A 19,541-nucleotide genomic window follows, 5' to 3' on the forward strand; every position below is an offset into this window, starting at 1 on the left:
ATATATTTTCTCTTTTGAAAATGGAATTGATTTTAAACATTCAGAAATCTTCTCTGGAAGGGAATTTCAAGGGGAAAAAAAAAGTAATTTTGAGAAAATTTTCCAATACATCACTGTGTATTGTGACTTAGGTTGGCAATTACTCATTGACTACTCCATGTATCCTTATAAAATTGATTAACTCTTGGCAAAAGGGGTCCCAGACCTGAGCAGGAGGTGTGGACCCTGCAATATGTACATACACATACATTTTTTCTCCCTTTCCTCTGTTGCACTGGAAGTGGATTTTTAAAAGAAAGTTTACTTTCTGCATCCTCTGAACTGACATTTCATACATTGTGTTGTCTGCTGAACCATATGTTGTCCGTTCAATTTCTCTTTTTAAACAGGTTCCTTTCAGCTCCGACACCCCAGAACCAAAGCAGGTCCTGCATTGTGCTTACCCTAGCTGAGATCCATTGATTGGGCCTTGTTCACTCTGCAGGAAACCATTTCTCCCAGCTGCTGCCATAGCAGCTGTCAATGGCATCCTCTTCCCATCTGTTTCTGCAGCGACACTGGTTATTATTGAAGCTGGCCGGGAAGCTTCCCTCCTGAGGTGTGTGTTTCTGGAAGTAGTTTGGTACGAGCTGGACCTTAAAGATTGTCTGTTCTGAGACCCCAAATGGGAAGCAACTGGTGATCTCACTTGTCCCATCGCACTGCCCGAGGTCAGGTAGTTCTCTTTCTCCAAAAGGTTGGTCATACTGCGACTGTTGCCTGCTCGATGGTACAGAGGTACAGTGGGGCTGGGGTAGACACCATCAAGGACAGCATCATTAGTAGCCCCCATGTGGGAAAGTCTCTTAAAAGAGCGTCCCCTGTTCACTGAATCATGAAGAGTGTAACCAACAATCTCAGACCGAGCATATCTTGGTGGGACAGTCCCGACGGATCTCCTGCTATCTCCAGGCCTCATGGAGAATCTAGTTGAAAACCCTCCATCGTAGTGAAAATCATTGGACACATATGCCAATCTTTCAGGACCTTGCTGGGGTGAAACCTCTAGTCTCTTCAGAGGCTGCCTTTGTGCTCTCTCTTCCATTGTCTTGTAAGTAGCCCTCGTCCCCCAGCCATTTGTATAAGAGGATGGTGAGGCCACCTGTTCATGGGTGAATAAAAGAACAGGAGTCACTGTAAGATCACACCATTTAGGATTAATAGCAAAGAAACCAAACCAAAATAAAAAGCAAAGATAAAAATTCTAAGACCTGCTATCAGAATACAAAACGTAAACATCACTAAAATTGTGTATTAAATGAGATTCTGTGACACCTCTTTGTAACTGCCTAACGAAGGCAGGAACAACTACAGTCTAAATATTAGGAGACAAAGTCTAATCATGTAGTTTTCTGCCATTAACTCAAAATAGGCGTGTAAGTTGATTATGCCTGGTAGTGAACAGTCTGCTTATTAATGGGGATTTTAGTTTTACTTTGAAACTCCTTGGGGATCTGCTACTAACATTAATTTCAAGGCAGATGTTAAACTATTATAGGAAAGTGTCTGCATATTGCTATTAACCTTATTAATATAAGGTTATTTAGCCCTCCTGTTAACTTTGTGGTATGATTTAATAAGAAGAGATAGTCCCTTCCCTGCTTGTCTAGTGTCTTAAAACTGAAGATTATGTAACATTGCAAGGAAACCAAAGTGACCATTTCACTATCTCAATGGTTTCCCTAATTCTACCATTACAATTTCAGATGATTTTTCTTTTCCTGTCCCTAATGGGCATGGACATTAGTGGATCATCATCCTGTTCTATAAGTTTCTCTTTTCTGAACTCAAACAACCCACCTCCTTCAACATTTCTTTGTAAGATGTGTCTTCAAGATTCTTACTGTTCAGGTGCCATCTGGGCCTCTCCAATTTTTCTACCTTTTTCTTATGCTTTAAATCAGACATCATACTCTATTCAAGACCTTCCAGAACTGAATCAACTTGGGAGACTATCTGGCTTTGAAATAAAGGAGTCATGGCCTGAATTTTTAAAAAAATCGGTAAGCATAGTGCCATCCAACCATAAATCAAAGCCCTGTATATTCTATTTCCATGTTATATTGAAGTTTTGTAATATTAGAGGCATTTTTTAAGGTAAACTGAGAAGCTTATACAAGTTATTAATTGAAGGGACAGTGCTTAGCAGATAGTGGCCAGACTGACATCCCTTAATTTCATTGTTGAGGAATTACTGAGGGTGAAAATGGACTCACAAAAGGAGTAAAGGTTGCTGAATCTAGTAAGGGGAGGCAAGGATCATTGGATATATCTGTTTATTCTATAGAAGCTATGCAAGGATATATTTATCTTTTGTTTGGGGACAATGAGATTAATGCTTTTGTGAAATACTAGACCTTGTGGCTTTTTCTGGTTTTCACATGGGACAAATCATCTTTCTCACTCTTTTTTTTGCCCCTGCCTGGAAAACTGCAGTATTTTCTTGTGATTCCTATGTCATCGCGTTTTCCTCTTGTTGGTTTATTCTAGAAAGAACAGTTTCACATAAAATACTATGGACTGGATGATAGGTGAGAACAGAGGATAGGAGGACAGAGAAGGAAATGTATTCAGGTAAATGGTTCTAACTCTACTGCTACAGAACAGGAGCTGCTTCATTAATGGGCCAGGAGCTGGGCTATTTCATTAAATGAGAATAAGCCATTCTTAGGTAATCTAAAATGAAGAAAGAATTGGCCCCTATCTATACAGCTGTTTACTAGATAAATATTTCTGTTTCCAGGCTGAATTGGGTTCAGTTTACTAATGTGGATCATGCAGCAGCATTGCTACTGAGCTACGTGTTGATTTCCAAGCCATATGGTTGCTCCTTCAAACAGGTTCATACCAGTTATGAGCTGTGTGACAAATCCTGCAGAAAACCAGTTATTTATCTTAGCATTCAAGTCATGAACCCAAGAAAAGTTGGTCAAAATGACAAGTGAATTTATGATTAGACCATTTAGAAACACCATTGGATTGCAAGGACTGTACTGCTGAAATTCTTGTAAAGCTAAAACAGGTTACAACAGGATTATTTTAAATGATAAGGAACACTCTACTTGTCATCACTAAGCCAAAGCAATCTGTTTTCCCATGGTTTTGGATGCTTAGTTCCCTAACCTCTTTCACCACATTCCCAGCTCCTACCCATGTTCACTCATTACCCCATGGGATCGCTGGGCTTCCTCTAGCAACCTCCAGCTGTTTGGCTGGGTGAGTGTCAGCCTGGCCTCTGGCTGCTTTGAGCTACTGATGTGCTGGCTGACCTGCAGCATGGTGAGATGAATAAAGGTCTGACTTGTTACAGCCTTTGCCTTAGAGGAGCATTAATACAGTTTTTCATTTTCTGCCCAATGCTCACAAACCCAATAGGATTGCAGAAAGTCCATCTGTATGACTGAGTTCAATTTAGCAGCTGGGCTCAATAGTCGCCAGGAGGAGGAAAAAACGTTAACAAATCTCAGTTGTAAAAACCTCTACTTCTAGAAATCAGGCTTTAAAAAGCAAACAAGCAAGCAAACATTGAAATACCATCTACATGGTATTATTTGTAGTAACAAAACAGATAAACTATGCTTGTGATACTATATTTATTTCTATTCATTGCCAGCTTTTCCTCACCTGGTTTGACTGATAATACGAGAAACTATGGGGGGTTCTTGGTGCAAAATCATTTTCAGTAATCCCCAGGTTATAGACACGCTCTGGAACACTGGATGCACGGTGCAAACTGCCTGTAACCAAAGACTCATATTAGTAAGATGTCAACAAAACATGATATTGTTATAAAGGGTGATGTACTAGGGAAATGTCCCAGTCCGCACTGCCGTTAATAGATATAAGCTGAAAATCAGATAGGTAAGTGATGGGAAGAGGTTTGCATTCAGTGTATGACATTCAAAACACGGCTAAGCAAAGCTTTCTGAGAACACAATCCAGCTTTTCAGTTTCCTACTTATTTTGCTTAAGACATATTTTTAACTTGTAGAAGCCTTGTTGTTCATGTAGCTATTTAATAAAAAATGTTTTAACATAGCAAGCTGATTTTTTAAATATCCCAGAAAATGACAGATTATGAAGTACTGAGAGATGGTGTCACTGAACAGCTACTAAGAACACTTATTTTCCACAGTAACCACTTTGAATATATATGTATGATTTACACTAGAGGCTGACTATAGCATGCACAGTACACAAAATGAAAATATTGCAGCTCTAGTTTGTAGATGAGAAACATGGGTTGATGTGTGTACCTGTTACTGTGCACCCTAGAGAAGCAATTTTCACAATGTACCACTGTAAACAAATAGCATACACTGAGTATAGACTGTCTATTTTGTAGTTGTCTAGCTCAACTGCCGATGTTTCTTCTCCCCGAGGTGCTAATTTAATCATAATATATTGGAGCAAGTAATGCCTCACTAATCTCCTCAGTGCTTCACCCAAAGAGCGTGAAGAGTCCATGGACAAATTCCGTGGCTTACAGAGGCATGTGGCATATGATGCTGTAAAGTAGGGTTGTTTAATGACACTTCAAATCTGCATCTGAAAGGTTCACTAATCCTACAAATAATGTAGAAGATCCACAGTGTATCTGCTCTGATTCTTTTTTCCCATGACCCAGCTTTGAAAATAGAACAGCACATTGTGATTATTTCTTTCATTAAAACTGCATTCTTCTTTTAATTAAAAACAAACAAACAAACTAACAAAACTTCAGGCTGTTTTTCTTTCACTGATAAAATACATTTTCAAAGAAGAGGTGCTTCTCTTTTTTTAAAGCAACAGATACTGCTGAAATAATTGTTAATGAGATTCCCATGTTACTATGAGAAATATAAATAACACAGGTTATAACACAGACAGGTTTAAAGAGGTAAAACAAGTTGAAAGTAGGATATACCTCGAATTGGTCATAAATGGGGTCATTGTGTGCTGTAGAAGTTCAGTCTGAACAGATAATAGTTGTCAATAAAGAAGTTAATTTGCCGTGAATTTTCAAAACAGCAGGTATTACCCGAGATACTACAGAAAAGAAATCTGAAGAAACAATCATTAACTGGGTCAAACTGATGAAGTCTCCACTTGTAGAAATAGTAAGAGTCCTATGCCCATGGGAATTCAGGTGCCAAAGACATGCAGGCAAGTGCCTGCTGCAATTTTTGAAGCACCTGGTGTATGTGGGCCAAATAGCTGAGGCTTTCAGTTCATGCAGTTGAATTCCGGGCTTCATTGGGTGCATGCGGGTATCCCTGGGAACTTCAGTGCTCCTGTACCCTTGAGCCTTAATGTCTGTAGTTAGTAAAGGTCTTGATGAGAATGAAAATAAGCAAGAGGCTCATGTAACAAGAATAATTTATGAATGATTCTCATTAGCACATAGCTACTTGGCTAAGTCCAAATTTGTGTGCAATATCATATAGTATAATACAATAGCAGACAATAGCAATTTGAGGCCTAATTCAATCATACTTTGCAGGTATTTTGCTTATTTAATCATACTTCCCAATTCCTTCATTTTGGCCATGCAAGACAGTTTTAAACATGTATTAGGTGATTTGTTAAGACACATTCATGGCAACTTTATGTCATGAGAGTGGAATGATGCAGTTTGGTCAAACTCATTATTTGGATTGTAATAATTCCTTAGTGACCGTAAAAGGTTACCATATCCCAAGGGTTACCCAGGTACATGAGAAAGCAGTAAGAGGAAACTGTTGCAGAAAAATCCTGACAGTATACAACCACATCCAAAATCCACAAATTCATATAAATCTCTCATTTATGTGATATAATTCCCATATCAATGTACTATTACAGGTGCCAAATAAGACTCCATCTTAGCCTATCACCTGTGCCTGTTTTTTTAAAGATACACTTTATTAATTGCTACATATTAAAGTACTTCCATATAATAAATCTTTAAATACATATACATTTCCATTTCTTAGTAGCTATTATTTTTTGTCCACTTAATTTACTTAGCAAGAAATTACTCTCATCTATTTATGTACTCAGGGCAAAAAGATCCTTCAAGCAAGTAATTTGTTTATGTTTTAGGTAACTCTAAACTCCTTGTCTTTACTAAACAAATTTTAAAAAAAGAGGATAAATTAAAAATAACAAGGCTGTCCATGAACTACTTGAGGATAAACTACATATCTAACAGTTCCCTCTTTGCAAAAGCAAAATGCAGTCAATCAGAACTTGTAACATGCAGTTATCTTCAAGTAGTCCTCTTTTTTTAACCTTCAGTGTCCTTGTGAAAATATCTGTCAGTAAACATATTTTCTCTTTCAGAGATAAACACAATATGTGTTAGCTTATGGGATTTCATTTTGCATTTACAGTATCTCTTGTTTGCTTTTACCACATCTGTAGATTATTTTGCCAGCACTTTATTTGTAGATTTATTAGGTAGGCATAAAACATGTGTCTTTTTACTGTGTGCTGTTTAGTTGTGCCAAAAGCCAGTGTGTTAAAGGAAAGAGTAGTAATTGAAATGCTGTGCCTTTCCATTAGTTATGAGATCCAGAATATGTGACCTGATCAAAACTTGCCTCTGTCAGTAAGGCTTCCTTCAGCTTACTTTCACCATACTACAAAAACCTACATGTTTTTCACACCTCTCAGACTTGCTCAGTATTGCATATATTCAGGAATCATTAGGCAGTCCTTCTATAAGGGCTCAGTGCTCTGGTTTAAAAAAAATAGTAATGAAGGCTTCTTTAAAAAATTTTACTGTTATGATTAATATTTTCTAACTATGAGACTCAGTGCTTTAAGTCTCATAAAACCTTTCTCTTCAGAAAGTACGTATACAATTCACTTACTCGTCCACAGGGGACAAATACTATTTGAAGAGGCCATAGGATACTGCATTTTATTTCCAGCGCCCAGTCAAGAAAAGGCTGGGTTTTGTATGGGTCCTGTGTCATGTCTGTCAACCCATGAGGATATTTTGGAAAACTCAGGCATCTCAGACAGCAGCAGACACCCATGTGTGGGCAGTTGAGTGGAACCGTTTATCACATTCTCCCCTGTGCCCTGTCAGTCTGAACTAAAGCAGCTCAGGAATGCTTTGGATGCGGGGAGTGCAGAAGGAGAACTAGCCCCCTCCAGCCTTCTCCATGCCCAAAATAAAAGCTGTACAAAATTCACTTGATATCACAACAGTTATGACAAAATCTTGAGATCTCACAAAATAATTACACTATCAGGAGGGAGACTGTACAGACAACTGAGGAAAAAATCCCATCCATCTTCAGAGGAGCTCTTCTCAAGCTCCCTCTGCTCCCCTGGATGTGACAGGTCCAACATCTCCACAGGCCTTGAAAGTTCCTCCCCAGCAATCACTGCCTATGGTTGCAGACAGACCAACCTCCTGTTTGACCAGCTTTCGAAAATAACAATGACAAGAGGCATCTCTAAGATGATACATGAAAAAGACAATAATCCTCCATTAAGGAGTTAGGTGTATTAAATTCCCCATAAATCATGCACAGTGTTAACTGTTGTGAGACTTTTTCAGCAATTTTGTATTTGAATGGTTCCCACGAAAGCCCAAGTCTATTAAGGACTGTGATATTTTCATGCATCCTGAGTGCCCACCTGCTGATTATCCGTTGTCCACTCTTGCTCAGGGCAGGTGAGTGATTATATCCTCAAGAGGGACGCCTAAGTGTTCCAGGACTGTCATCTTTTAATCCTTTTTTATACTCCACCACTCATGATGGACTGAGATGGTGATGGTTAAGAATGGCATATCAAAAGCTTCACTGAAACACTTCAGCTAGAGATCAAAGAGCCTTCTTTTGATCATGCTTCTTCGCTCTGCCAGTATATGCCTCGTCTCAAAGCAGTTTTTCTAACATTTTTTTTACTTTGTGCTGGTCAGTACATTTACACAAGTGCTCAAATTTAAGAAAAAGATTTCTTCTGGGTCAGGAAGCTGAGGTGAGGAATTTATTGAAACCAACAAAAAGTGGAAGTTACTAACAAGGATTTTTTCTACTTCCTTTTACCGTGAAGATATAAACAGAAAATCACTACGAAGCAGTCAACAAGGTCAGAATTCTGCAAATTAGAAGGCTGAGGACAGGAAACCCTCCCAAACCTTAAAAACAAGTTTCACAAAACATACTGCTAAGAATTTTAGAAACGAAGAAACCTGAAGAATAAATAAGGATCTGGTTGGAACTGTCTTGTATCTTATGCTGTTGATTTGGAAAGCATGTAAGTTTTAATTCTGTTTTTTATAAACACACTGTGTTTACAAAACCCTGTGTTAGAGAAAGAATCTCTACACACACAGCAGTTCATCAGGCTGTTTGATTTTTTTGTGATATATTACGCAGATCTGCCCTCACTTTTTACAATGGAACAGATAAGGATGTACAGGATGTCCAGGAAAGTAGACTTTAGTCCAGGGCTTATACTAAAGAAACAGAACTACCACAAATGAATTCAAAAAGCCAATCAAATTCCAAACGGAACAAGATCAGAGGCAAGTGGACTCATAAACAGAATAAAGTGTATTATACATAAAATAAACAATACTGTTGCAATATGTGAGCTGAGAAGCACCAGTCATTAAGGTGTATGCTTCTGAATGCCGTTTTCCTTTGATAAGGCCCAACCATCTATCACTCTATTTCCACCCATAAATCACTTTCAGAAATTTGATACAGTTGCTTTAGTTGTACAAAATTTTTCAGGGTAGTGTAATCTTTAATTTATAAAGGTTCAGCAACTGATGAATTGGAAAAGTTGCAGCTGTTGTTAAACTACTGCTTGAAAACCTTTTAATAACATTTGACAAAGTCCTAACAGGAGCTGGGGCAGTTTTTTACTTCAATGATCTGGCGGTTGCTGGAATCCTCAAATATGAGGATGACCTGAATTTCTATTATAAAAAAGAAGAGGAAGTACATCCTCAAAAAGGAGATAAAAGGGCATAAACCAGCAAACAATATGGGGGTAGGAGCAAAAAGATGTTTTTTCCACTTAAAGGTAATGCTGAAGGCTAAGCAAACAGCTTTAATTTGAAACTTTAAGGAGAAATTACGCTGCCTGACAGAAGTCCCTGCAGCTTCAAAGATTCCAGTTGCAGCAGAAAATGGTTGTGCACAGATGATACTGGGTAAGACCTTTATTACCACTGCTTTTTCATACCCAGTGGTTATGCGCTTGGCTAATTTTAGGCATGTATGTGGTGAACACTCTGGTTAGGTATGTGCTAAGTACCTTGCTGAACAGGTCTGAAATACTCCTGCAGATAGGGCAGTTGTATCACAGGAGCCTGCTCCTGCTCCATCTAAGTCTTCCCTGTGACACCAAACAATATGGCACACCTGGTGAATATATCTAGAAAACTGCTATAATTCAGAGAAAGTGAGGGTTTTTTGCATGTAAAACAGTGCATATTTTTTAAGGTACCCTACATGTAAGAATTCAAATGTTTCTCAAAGCACAGTCAAATTTTGAGCAAGTTGATGAAGAAAGCACATTGGGATACACGTCTATATACATATATTTCTCACGAAATGTATAAATATATGGAACAGATTCAGTTCTATTTAATTTTTTGTGAGTTTTACAGTGGGATTAAAAAATGCAGGGCGAGTTGGGCACAGGAACACTTTTGAAAGAAGAAAAGTTCATTTTACGTATGAACAATCCATGTAACAGACATGACATTTGCCACTCCTGATCCTGAAGCTTAAAAGTTTTGGTGTTTCAGAAACGCAAAGGGCTCAAATACTTGACCTTTAGAAAAATAAAGCAAACCAAGACAACTATCCTCAAATCCATCAGGTCTGTTAATATACTCCAGAGAAGTTAAGATGAGTTAGAAGGATGGAAACTTTGTCTGCATAGTGTTTTATCCATAGTTTATAGACATAATCTCAGGTTCATGACACCGTCTCATTAACTATTGCTTAAAAAGCTTTTCCCATGCTCTCTATTGAGAGAGAAAGAAATCAAGTCATTTAAAAAGTGTTTAGAAACCTAAGTTAAAAGAGAGCTGCTAAACTAAGAACTTGCATGTGTAGCTTTACTTTGCATAGCTGTGTATATCTCTTTACACAATGTGTGTACCTAATTTTTCTGAGCAGAATATGTCCATATCTGCACCGTATGCATTTTTGCCATGAGGTGCTTTTTATATGAAAGCCAGATGAAGTACAAGGAAACATTCCTCTGCCTGACAAGATAGACGAACGAAGCATAGTTATAAATTTAAAGACCTTTGGCTCACAGCATTTTGCAAATGAGAGGTGACAATTTCTTTAATGACAACCGAGCAACAGGGTATATAGCCTGTAAGCTAACTGTATCTTCCTATTTAAAAACAGGATTGAAGTTTTCATGGTAAGGGTTGCTTTTTTGTTGTTGTTTTGTTTTTTTAAATTTCACTTTGAAAACAACACGTCTCTTCACTGTTAATGGCTAAGACTAAACTCCTCAAGCAGCTTGCCTTCAACCCTCAGCACCTGGCAAAGTCATTCTTTGGGTGCCTGACACTGCAAAAGGCACGACTGTGCAAACCTTACTGGCGGATCTGGCTTTCTGGCTACAAGATCTTAGAAGTAAGGATTGATTGACTCCAAACTGTGTTGTGCATGTCAAAGAAAGAGGTAGATATAAGTCTGGTAGCATTATTATTCCATGTTTTCCCTTCATGTTGTACCTAGAGTTACTTTTTCCAAACCTCCTTTTTTGTTATTGTTTTGGCTTGCTTTGTTATGTTTGGTTTGGTTTTTTTGATTTTGTTTTGTTTTTTTAAAAAAAATTTCCAGGTGAAACAAGGAAAGACATTCCTCTGTTTCTTCCCATTTTATTTTGCAAACAGGGCCAGTGGGTAAAGCTAAGGTATTAAAGTAAGTACAGCAAGCAGTTGCTGGATTAGGAGAATTTCGGCTCGATTCTTCCCGCGGGCAGCGGTGAACCGAGAGCAGCCGCCGCCACTCACCCAAGTTACGGCGGCTGGGAGGGAGAAACTTCTGACTCACTTGGGTGGGGAAAAAAAAAAAAAAAAAGACAGACAAGACGCGACCGAAACACGGTTTTATGGCAAACCCCGTTAAGGCCGATGACCGGCAGCGCGGCTGCCCCGAGCGGCCCAGGGCCGGGGAAGCCGCGGTCACGGCTGCGGCCGCCCGGGGCCGGATCGGGTCTCGCCCCGGAGCCCCCCACCCCTGCTCCCGAAACCGACCCCACCAGGCAGCACCGAGGGGCGCAGGGCCGAGGCCGGCACCGGGGCGGGCACTCACCGTTGTGCAGCGAGCCCCGGCTCTTCCTGGCCAGCGTCTGCTGGACCTGCCGCTGGATGCGCAGCGCCTTCTCCTCCCCGGCCCGGCCGCCCGAGAGCTTCAGCCTGGCCTCGGAGGGCAGCGCCAGGCTGGAGCTGTCCAGCTCCCCCAGGATCTGCTGGCCCAGCACGGTGCGGATGTAGCCCTGCTCGGCGGCGGGGCCGAGGCCGGCCATGGGCACAGCCGGGCACGGCGCCCCTCCGCTCCGCGCCGATAACCTGTTGCGCCGCCGCTGGCTCCCCAGCGCCGGGGCTCAGTGGCCGAGGGCCGGGCCGGGCCGCGCCCAGCGCCGATGAACCACCCCGGGCTCTGCCCCGCCCGCCGCGCAGGTGCCAGGCACGGCCCGCGCCCCCGTCCCGCCCGCCGCGGCCGCCCGGGGCAGGGCCGGGCGGGCCTCCCCCTCCCCGCTCTTCCCGTCTCCGCCCCGCCCTGTCCCTTTCCGCCGGGGTGAAGGGTCTCCCACAGCGGCTCTGCCCGGCCCGGCCCAGCCCTTGCCAGCGGGGCGGGGTGGGGCGGGGCGGCTACCTGAGGCGAGCAGCTGCCCCAGGCGAGCAGCCGCCGCCCGTCCCCGTCCTCCCTGCGCGCAGAACCCCCTGTGCAACCCCCGCCGTGAGGTAGGGGCCTGCACAGCCGGGGCTGAGAAGAAACTTCTCAGTGAGGGTGATGGAACACTGGAACAGGCTGCCCAGGGAGGCTGTGGAGTCTCCTTCTCTGGAGACATTCAAAACCCGCCTGGACGCCTTCCTGTGTAACCTCACCTGGGTGTTCCTGCTCCGGCGGGGGGATTGGACTGGATGATCTTTCGAGGTCCCTTCCAATCCCTGACATTCTGTGATTCTGTGTGGACTCCCGGGGAGACCTGTGGCGCCGTGTCCCGCACCCGCGTTCCCGCGGCACTCGTAACCCCCGCGGGAACAAACACACGCACACGTCTTAAACATATGAATATACCATGTCCGCATGCGTTTTCCCTTGTAGATCCTTTTGCATTATGTTATATATTTTAGGTGCGTCTATATTTTACACACAGCTGCATTTTGTGCTCGCGCACCTAAGTTTCAATCTAGAAATATAAGTTGCGATACTGCTGACCCTAGTTTCACCCCTGGCTGTGAAGATCAAAGTTTCGAGCGGGGCTGTGTTAGGAGGCTGAAAGGCTGTTGGTTTGGGAGATTTTCCTGCTCTCTAGTTTTTTGGTTTTTTGTTTTTTTTTTTCAGGCTGTCCTGAGGATTTGCAGAGAGGTGAACTGAAGCCGCCTTTTCTCCGTTTCCTTGTAAAGAGGTGGTGAGGAAATTGCGCAATTAAGGGCTGAAAAAACCCCTCAGACTGGCTCTGCCCTTGCAAGGGTCTGTCTGCACGGTCGTTACACGCTCCTTACACGCTGAAATACGGCTCAGTGGATGTGAGCTGGAGGAAGGCTGGAGTTCTCACACTCTCTCAGGACACAGTTTGGAGTTACTGTTTAAACACTCTACTCACGGTTAGTTGAAAGAAGGAGGAAAAAAGGGACATGCAGTGTCTTGGGGAAAAGAAAATGCAGGCTTTAGAAAGAAGTAGGTGATACAGAGTTGCACGATTTAAAACAAATAAACGAACAAACAAAAACAAACAAACCCCAAACCACTCAAAAAACCGACCAACCAAACCCAAATCTCTACCAAATTAAATGTAAGTATTTTAGTGGAAAAGCTGATGTTTCTTAAAAGCAAATGAAAACTAATGTGGCATTTAACTTCATGTGTTGCTATTTCAGAGACACACTGGGACTCAATTTTTTTTTTTTTTTTTACCTGAACTTCAGAGAGTGGTGAAGCTACAGGGTGGCTGGGGAGAAACTGGGGCAATCCTTGTCTGAGGGTATACCATAATGTAGGAAACTGGGGCACCTTCTTTATTCTCCATGCTGAGGAGTCCACAATTCCTTTGCCCTGATTTACTCCTTGTCTCTCTTCCTTTTTTTTTTTTTTCCCTTTAGGTGGTGCAGGGACCTCTGGCCTTTCTCATCACTTGGTCTGGCTAATGTCATCTGCTTTTGTTCTAATGTGGCATATCACAGGAGAGGTCACATTAGTGATATGTGAGAACAGTTTCACTGGTGAAGAGAAAGGGAGTGACATGCTCCTTCCTTTTAGATGGGGAAAGGTTATGTATGGGAGCAGAAATGTTGGAGATAACCTGTGGGGGTACCAGCTGGGAAGGAGGAGCAGGAATTTGTGGAGAGGAGAAAGTTGGAGGTATGTGGCAGAACTACGGGAAGCAAGGGGAAAATGTAGCAGAAAAGTGGAAGGACAAAAACCTGAAAGAGTGGGCAGGATAAGGCAGGAAAAACAATGGGGAAGACACATCACAGCTGGAAAGGAATGTAAACTATGTTAGAAACTATGTTAGACCCTTTCGCTGACATACAGACAGTCACAAAAGCATTTCCAGTAAATAATAGATACTACAATCTCTGCACATATGACTGAGGACTACTGAGGAGATTAGAAAATAGTCTAAAAAATGTGAAACATTTCCTCCCCTCCTCCTTTTCCCTGCCCTCTTCTCCATTCCTGAACTCCAGTACAAACATGAATTCTGGATAGTTTTTATACTTGAAACCAGTTTGGTTTCATGCACAGAATATACCTGAAATGAATTCAGGATTTAGAAAATACTCTAAATAGAGGGTATCCTCAGATGGCACTGACAACACGTATGGGTTTACAAGCTCTTGACACATTGGCATTGTCTCTGTTGGAAGAGCTGTTGAATTGTTATTAACTTTATTTTGCAAGTATGTGCATTTATTTGTGCTTGTGAGATCCATGGCAAAAGATATCAAAGTTTGCTCTGGGATTTAAAATCTTTAATGAGATTTCTGAGATAAATTTATCTCCTTGTAACTAGGAATGCTGACTGGAAAATTTGAGGGGTGGGGGGAGGGGAGAGACAAAGAATTCGTGTGCACAGCAATTCAGACAATGCTTAGCCAAGATCTGAAAGAGAAATGAATTAAGGCTTTTTATTACCTGAAGAAAATAAGAAAATATCATGTAACTGGTTGCCCTATCAATAGCAGTTCCTTGAAGTTGATTTACGTTGGATTAATACCTCTTCTCAACTGAATCACAAAAAAAACTCCATGTCTTTTGAGAAGGAAATATTTTACCAGTGCGATTTGAGGATACAAAGCAACATAGCTGGGATTATCCCTGAAAGGATTGCAACTTGTGGTGGATGATCGCTCCTTAGATTTTTGAAAAAGAGATTTAATTATGATGCATGTAGTGACTAAGGGATGAGGAATCACATACAGAAACATTTGCTTTCTGTCCAGTGTCTGATGCAGTCAAGCAGATCAGAAAACCAGATATTTCTTTGTAACGCTTATTTCCTATTCTGACCAGATGTGCTTGGCCTGAACGGTGCAACCTTTCTCCATCAGAAATTCCTCACAAATAATATTTATATTAAAATCATGGTAGTTAGTCCTTTCAGTCTTCTTTCCCTTCCTCCCACCCCTCTCTCTGTGTTAGAACTTACAGAACAAGCTGGGTTTGTACCTTGGAAACAGATTATTTTCAGCTTCAGGAAACTTAGAGGAATTGGTGTAGGTATGAACACTGAGTAGTTCAGTTTAAATGTGAAGCAGCTCACCAACAAGGGCTTCATCTTAAACACACACAACATTATTCCTAAGTGTATCTCTAGGACAACATGGAAAACGAAGTGCCGTTAAGTGTCATTCACTCAAGGCTTTTTTTTTTTTTTTTTTTTTTTAAATCAATATTTTGGATCCCGTGGTTGAAGGTGTTACGTGCAAATGCCGGTTGGTCAGGAATAGCCGGACGGTTTTCACATCTGTCCTTTTCTTTCTGGTTTCCTTGGAGTCACCCCCGCCGAGGGGAGGGGAGGGAGAGGTGACACTGCCACCGCGCGTTCCTGTGCCGGAACGGCAGGACCAGCCCTGCTCCCTGACGCTGCTCCCTAGGAAGGGAAAACATGCAAAGCAGACTTGGAGAGTCCCCGGGAAGGAGTTCGCTCCATGCTTAAACATCCGAAGTCGGTGTTCTATTGCAACTTGGTCTGTCACAGGAGATAAGACTGAAGTTTGATCCATCTGTCTTTTGCACCAGGCACTGGTATCCTGTATTTTCTCACAGAAACATATACATTTCTTTCAACCCAGCACCATTTTTGGAAGCAGAGAAACAGAAAATCATCTGTTTTGTCCGGTGAGATAAATTAAAGCAAAGACTTTTTTTTTTTCAGAGACACCTAGAGGAAAAGTGCTGCTTTTGCATCGGTAAAATGACTGTGATAGCAGTTCTCTGCCTGACAGAGATGTGGCAATAAAAGCAGTACAAGCCGTGACTGGGACTCTCTACTTGACCCAGACAGAGTTCAAGGGAGCGGCAAATTGCCTGAGGAAATAAAACACACACACATACAAAAGATGACAATGATCCTTATTGGAATTTCAGAAACCTTCACTCACTTTGATGAGGTAAGTGTGCAGCTGCTGGTTTTGGAAATCCAGTAGCCTAGAGCTGAGTAAATGTCCTGACTTGAGAAATATCATAACGGAACTGCCATATGGCCGTGAGCTTCACTTTATGTTTTAAGAGAGCCGAGGGCTGCAGGAGTTCAGGATGATCCTGAAACTGCAGATAACAGTGGCTCCCCAGGCCTATGGCTTTTTTGTTATGTAGTAGGACAGGACTAACTTGCCTCCTGACCTGGGTGATAAAATGATGTTCATTTCATCAGTCTTGCCTCAATCTGGTTTTTCCTGCAGATGGAGATGTTGGTTATCTAGCCCACCGATACCAGGGTGGCAGCTGATGTTGCAGCCCTTGGGTAAAATCTGCTCTTGAATCACTGGCTGCTGAACAGTTTGCATGCTGTCACCACCACACAGAACTTGATCTGGTGGGAATGGGATGTTACTGCTAGAGGTCTGCGAGACGTCTACATTGGGATGCATTCAACAAGGGCATAGTTTTGGATGCTTTGACCAGCACAGGTTGTTGGGGTTAGATCATACTCTGATAGAGTAGAGCCATTTCCAAGAGGAAGGGATGTAGGTGTGTGTGGCTGTCCTTGTGTACGATGACGTCTGTCCTTTGTGATGGTGTAAAAATGTTTTGACACGGTGGATGAGACAGCAGGAACTGAGATATGGTTTTTAACATGCCTGACTATGAATCACCTCTGTGGAGATTCCCCAGCTGAGTCCAGGCTGGTTTTACTTGTTAGTGGGCTCCTCTTCACACAGCGGGTAGGGAAGAGCCTGGTTGTAAAAGTCAATTGGGAAGATATTTTTCAGTGAGCAAGAACAGAGGCGGCAGGGTTAGTCTAGATTTTCCACCTCCCTTTGTGTTCAGCAGGACCAGCTGCACGCTGTGAACAGTGGCAGCAAATTTGGGAGGAAGATGATGAAACCTGTTCTGTCTTAGCCAGTCAATATCTTGGGGATAACATTCCCTTGACTGCTCTCTTTTGAAACAGTTTATCACAGCTGGCCCAAGGCTTGCTAGCAATGCAGGCAAAACTAAGCAGCAGGGAAGCATGGGCAAAATTGGTAATGCTGCATTTAGGCATTGATAAAGTAATAGCACAGTCTGTCCATGTATTGGACTGTTGTTGCCAGAGTACTTGCTGCCCTAGCCCACTGCCCATGCCCAAAGCTTGCTCTCCTGTCCCCATTTCTTTTCTTTCCAGGTTCCTGTGCTGTTTTATCCTGCTGTTCTTAGTCTGTCTCTTTAGTAACCAAGTGTAATACTTTAAAAGTGTGATTATTTAATTTTCTTCCGTATTTAGGCTCCGAGATGCAAGTAACCAGTTTTTGGAACAAAGTGTTGTGCTCTGCATCTATCAGTTCTTGCGTCATCTGAGTGCTAGGGAGACAGCCAGGAAAGATGTAGGAAAACTTTCAAATGGTCTTACCAGATGCTATGCTAAAAAGAGCAACAACGTAATGTGACTTGTTTGCAAGGTTTGGAATGAAAGGAATGAAGCAGAGCTAATTTCAGTAAGCTGTGATCAATGCTCTGAGTAACACGCTTATTCAGTTGTCTTAGACAGTGGTTGTTTTTCCATGCATTAGCATTTTGCTGACTGTAGTAAAAGAACATGTTGTATATGTAGGTGGAGATATGAATGCTTTGAAATTTTGACACAGGAGCACAATACCAGTGTTTATTTGAGTTGTTATTGCATGGAGTATCATCTAGAGGCTCTGAATTTTATCAGGGCCCTCTTTTGGTGGGGGCTGCTTATGAGAGATTTTTGTCTTCACCTTGTGGTACAAATAAAAAATACACCCAAATGACTGATGTCTCATCTTCATATACAAGTCAGGGATGGAGGAATTAAATGCTATTCCTGAAGAAATGTGGTAACCCAGAAAAAGAAAACCATTTTGTACTTTTTTGGCTCCTAATTCTGAGATATAGGAGGTGTGGTTACTGAGGACACAGTAGAGCAACATTTTAAAACAATCTTTTGTCTAGTGTTAATAGAAAGGTTTTTATTGGTCATATTTCCCTCATCAGAGCATCTTTTGAGATGCTAAAATTTTGTGTATTTTTTAAAAATAAGACCTGTAAATATTGCCCCCTGCTTCCCCCAGGCAAAAATAAAATTATTAGGTTGGTACAAAAGGAATTGCGGTTTTTGCATTGTTGAAATTTGCTGTTTGATGTTGGAATACATCCTTAAATAAATGTGGTTATGTTATACATCATTTTAATGCTCTTTTCTCACTTAATTTTTTTGCTACTGACTTATTACTTGCTGTTTCTTTTATATTTAGTTTAGACTACGGGAATGATGTTACACAAAAAGCAAATTCAAGTTATTTTCTTATTCAAGTTCAAAATGGGTCTTAAAGCAGCGGAGACAACTTGCAACATCAACAACATTGATTAATTTCATTAAAATATCCTAAATTCTTTTGCTATTATGTTTTGTGAAGTTGTAGAAAACAGGGCTGAAGGGATTTGAGGAGGACATCTACTCATTTTCTGCTGTAAAGAAGAATTACCTATATCTAAAATACCACAGATATCTGACTGATTAGCTTTTAAAATGTTGTTTAATGCATGATGGGAAGCTACTTCTACATCACACTGTTTTTCCACAACCTGAAGATGCACACATGAGAGATCTGTTATAAAAGACTCAGTTGAATAATGCCAGATTAATGCATCCAAACCAGTCACCATAAGAAAATGACAGAATGCACTAAAACATACAGGAGATTAAGCTGGAAGAAAACCAAAGTGTACATGCATATTCATTCTGCATTGGATCCTTGACTACTCTTTAACAGCTTTGTGCACAAAACAGTCACAAACCTGGCTGGCCTTTTTCCCTGGGAGAGAAAAATCTCAGATAGGCTCCAGTTACCAGAATAGTTTGTAAGCAATCTGTGTGTAACACCAGCAGGTCCAGCTGGCCAGCAAGAACTGATGTCGAGCTGCTCTGTGAACACAATGATTTCCTACTGGGCTTTTTTTTTTTTTTTTTTTTTTTTTTTTGGTTAAGAAGTCAGACTAGTTAACTTTTTATGGGCACATTTTTCATGGGTGAGCCAGGTCAGGAAAAATACAGTCCAATCTGATCCTTGCTCAAAATAAATGCAACCAGTTCTACAGTATAAATAGCTGCCTTGTTCTCCATACTTTTAGATTTTTATATATATATATACAGACATATATATATGTTTAGGTTTTGTTGTTAGCATAGGCAGCGATGTGTATAATACAGAGAAAAAGTTCATACTCTAGGCATTTCCAGTACAGTTTAGCGAGTTCCATAAGAACAGAAAAATGTCTGTCCCAGATTAGACCAAAGATCCAGGTAGCCCACCATGCTGTCACGGTGGCCGACAGTGAATGCCTAGTACCAAACCAGAACAAATGTGGAATAGCACTCCTTTAGTATTCTTCTGCAGCTTATAGCAATGTGCAGCTCAGGGATGTCTTTAGTCAGAGGCAGTACCTTTGTGTTTAATTGTCTTTACCGATTTTCCCTCCATGAATTTGAATAATGTCTTTTTGCATTACTATTTCCCTTTTGTAATGGGTTGTACAGCTTAATTATAGAGTATGAGAAGATATATTCCCTTTCGTGGTTTTGAATATGCTAGATGGCAATTTAACTTGATGTCATTTATTTTTGGTATTACAAAAAAA

At 41.3% G+C, this 19,541-nt stretch overlaps 1 protein-coding gene across 2 annotated transcripts in view; it reads right to left on the bottom strand.

Moving 5' to 3' along the window:
* PKP2 (plakophilin 2) overlaps positions 1-11,644 on the bottom strand; it is a 44,977-nt gene extending 33,333 nt beyond the window's left edge. For both annotated transcript variants that reach the window (XR_010606338.1, XM_065636911.1), the window contains exons 1-3: positions 11,319-11,644; positions 3,664-3,776; positions 444-1,141 (exon numbers count right to left, since the gene is read on the bottom strand). Coding sequence is in view for 1 of the 2 variants with exons in the window: in XM_065636911.1 (XP_065492983.1) it covers positions 444-1,141; positions 3,664-3,776; positions 11,319-11,532 (1,025 nt within the window). In the remaining variant the exon portion in view is untranslated. The remainder of the gene's footprint in view (positions 1-443; positions 1,142-3,663; positions 3,777-11,318) is intronic.
* Between the last annotated feature and the right edge of the window lie 7,897 nt (positions 11,645-19,541).

This window comes from Caloenas nicobarica, chromosome 1 (assembly GCF_036013445.1).
Source record: "Caloenas nicobarica isolate bCalNic1 chromosome 1, bCalNic1.hap1, whole genome shotgun sequence".
Lineage (NCBI taxonomy): Eukaryota > Metazoa > Chordata > Aves > Columbiformes > Columbidae > Caloenas > Caloenas nicobarica.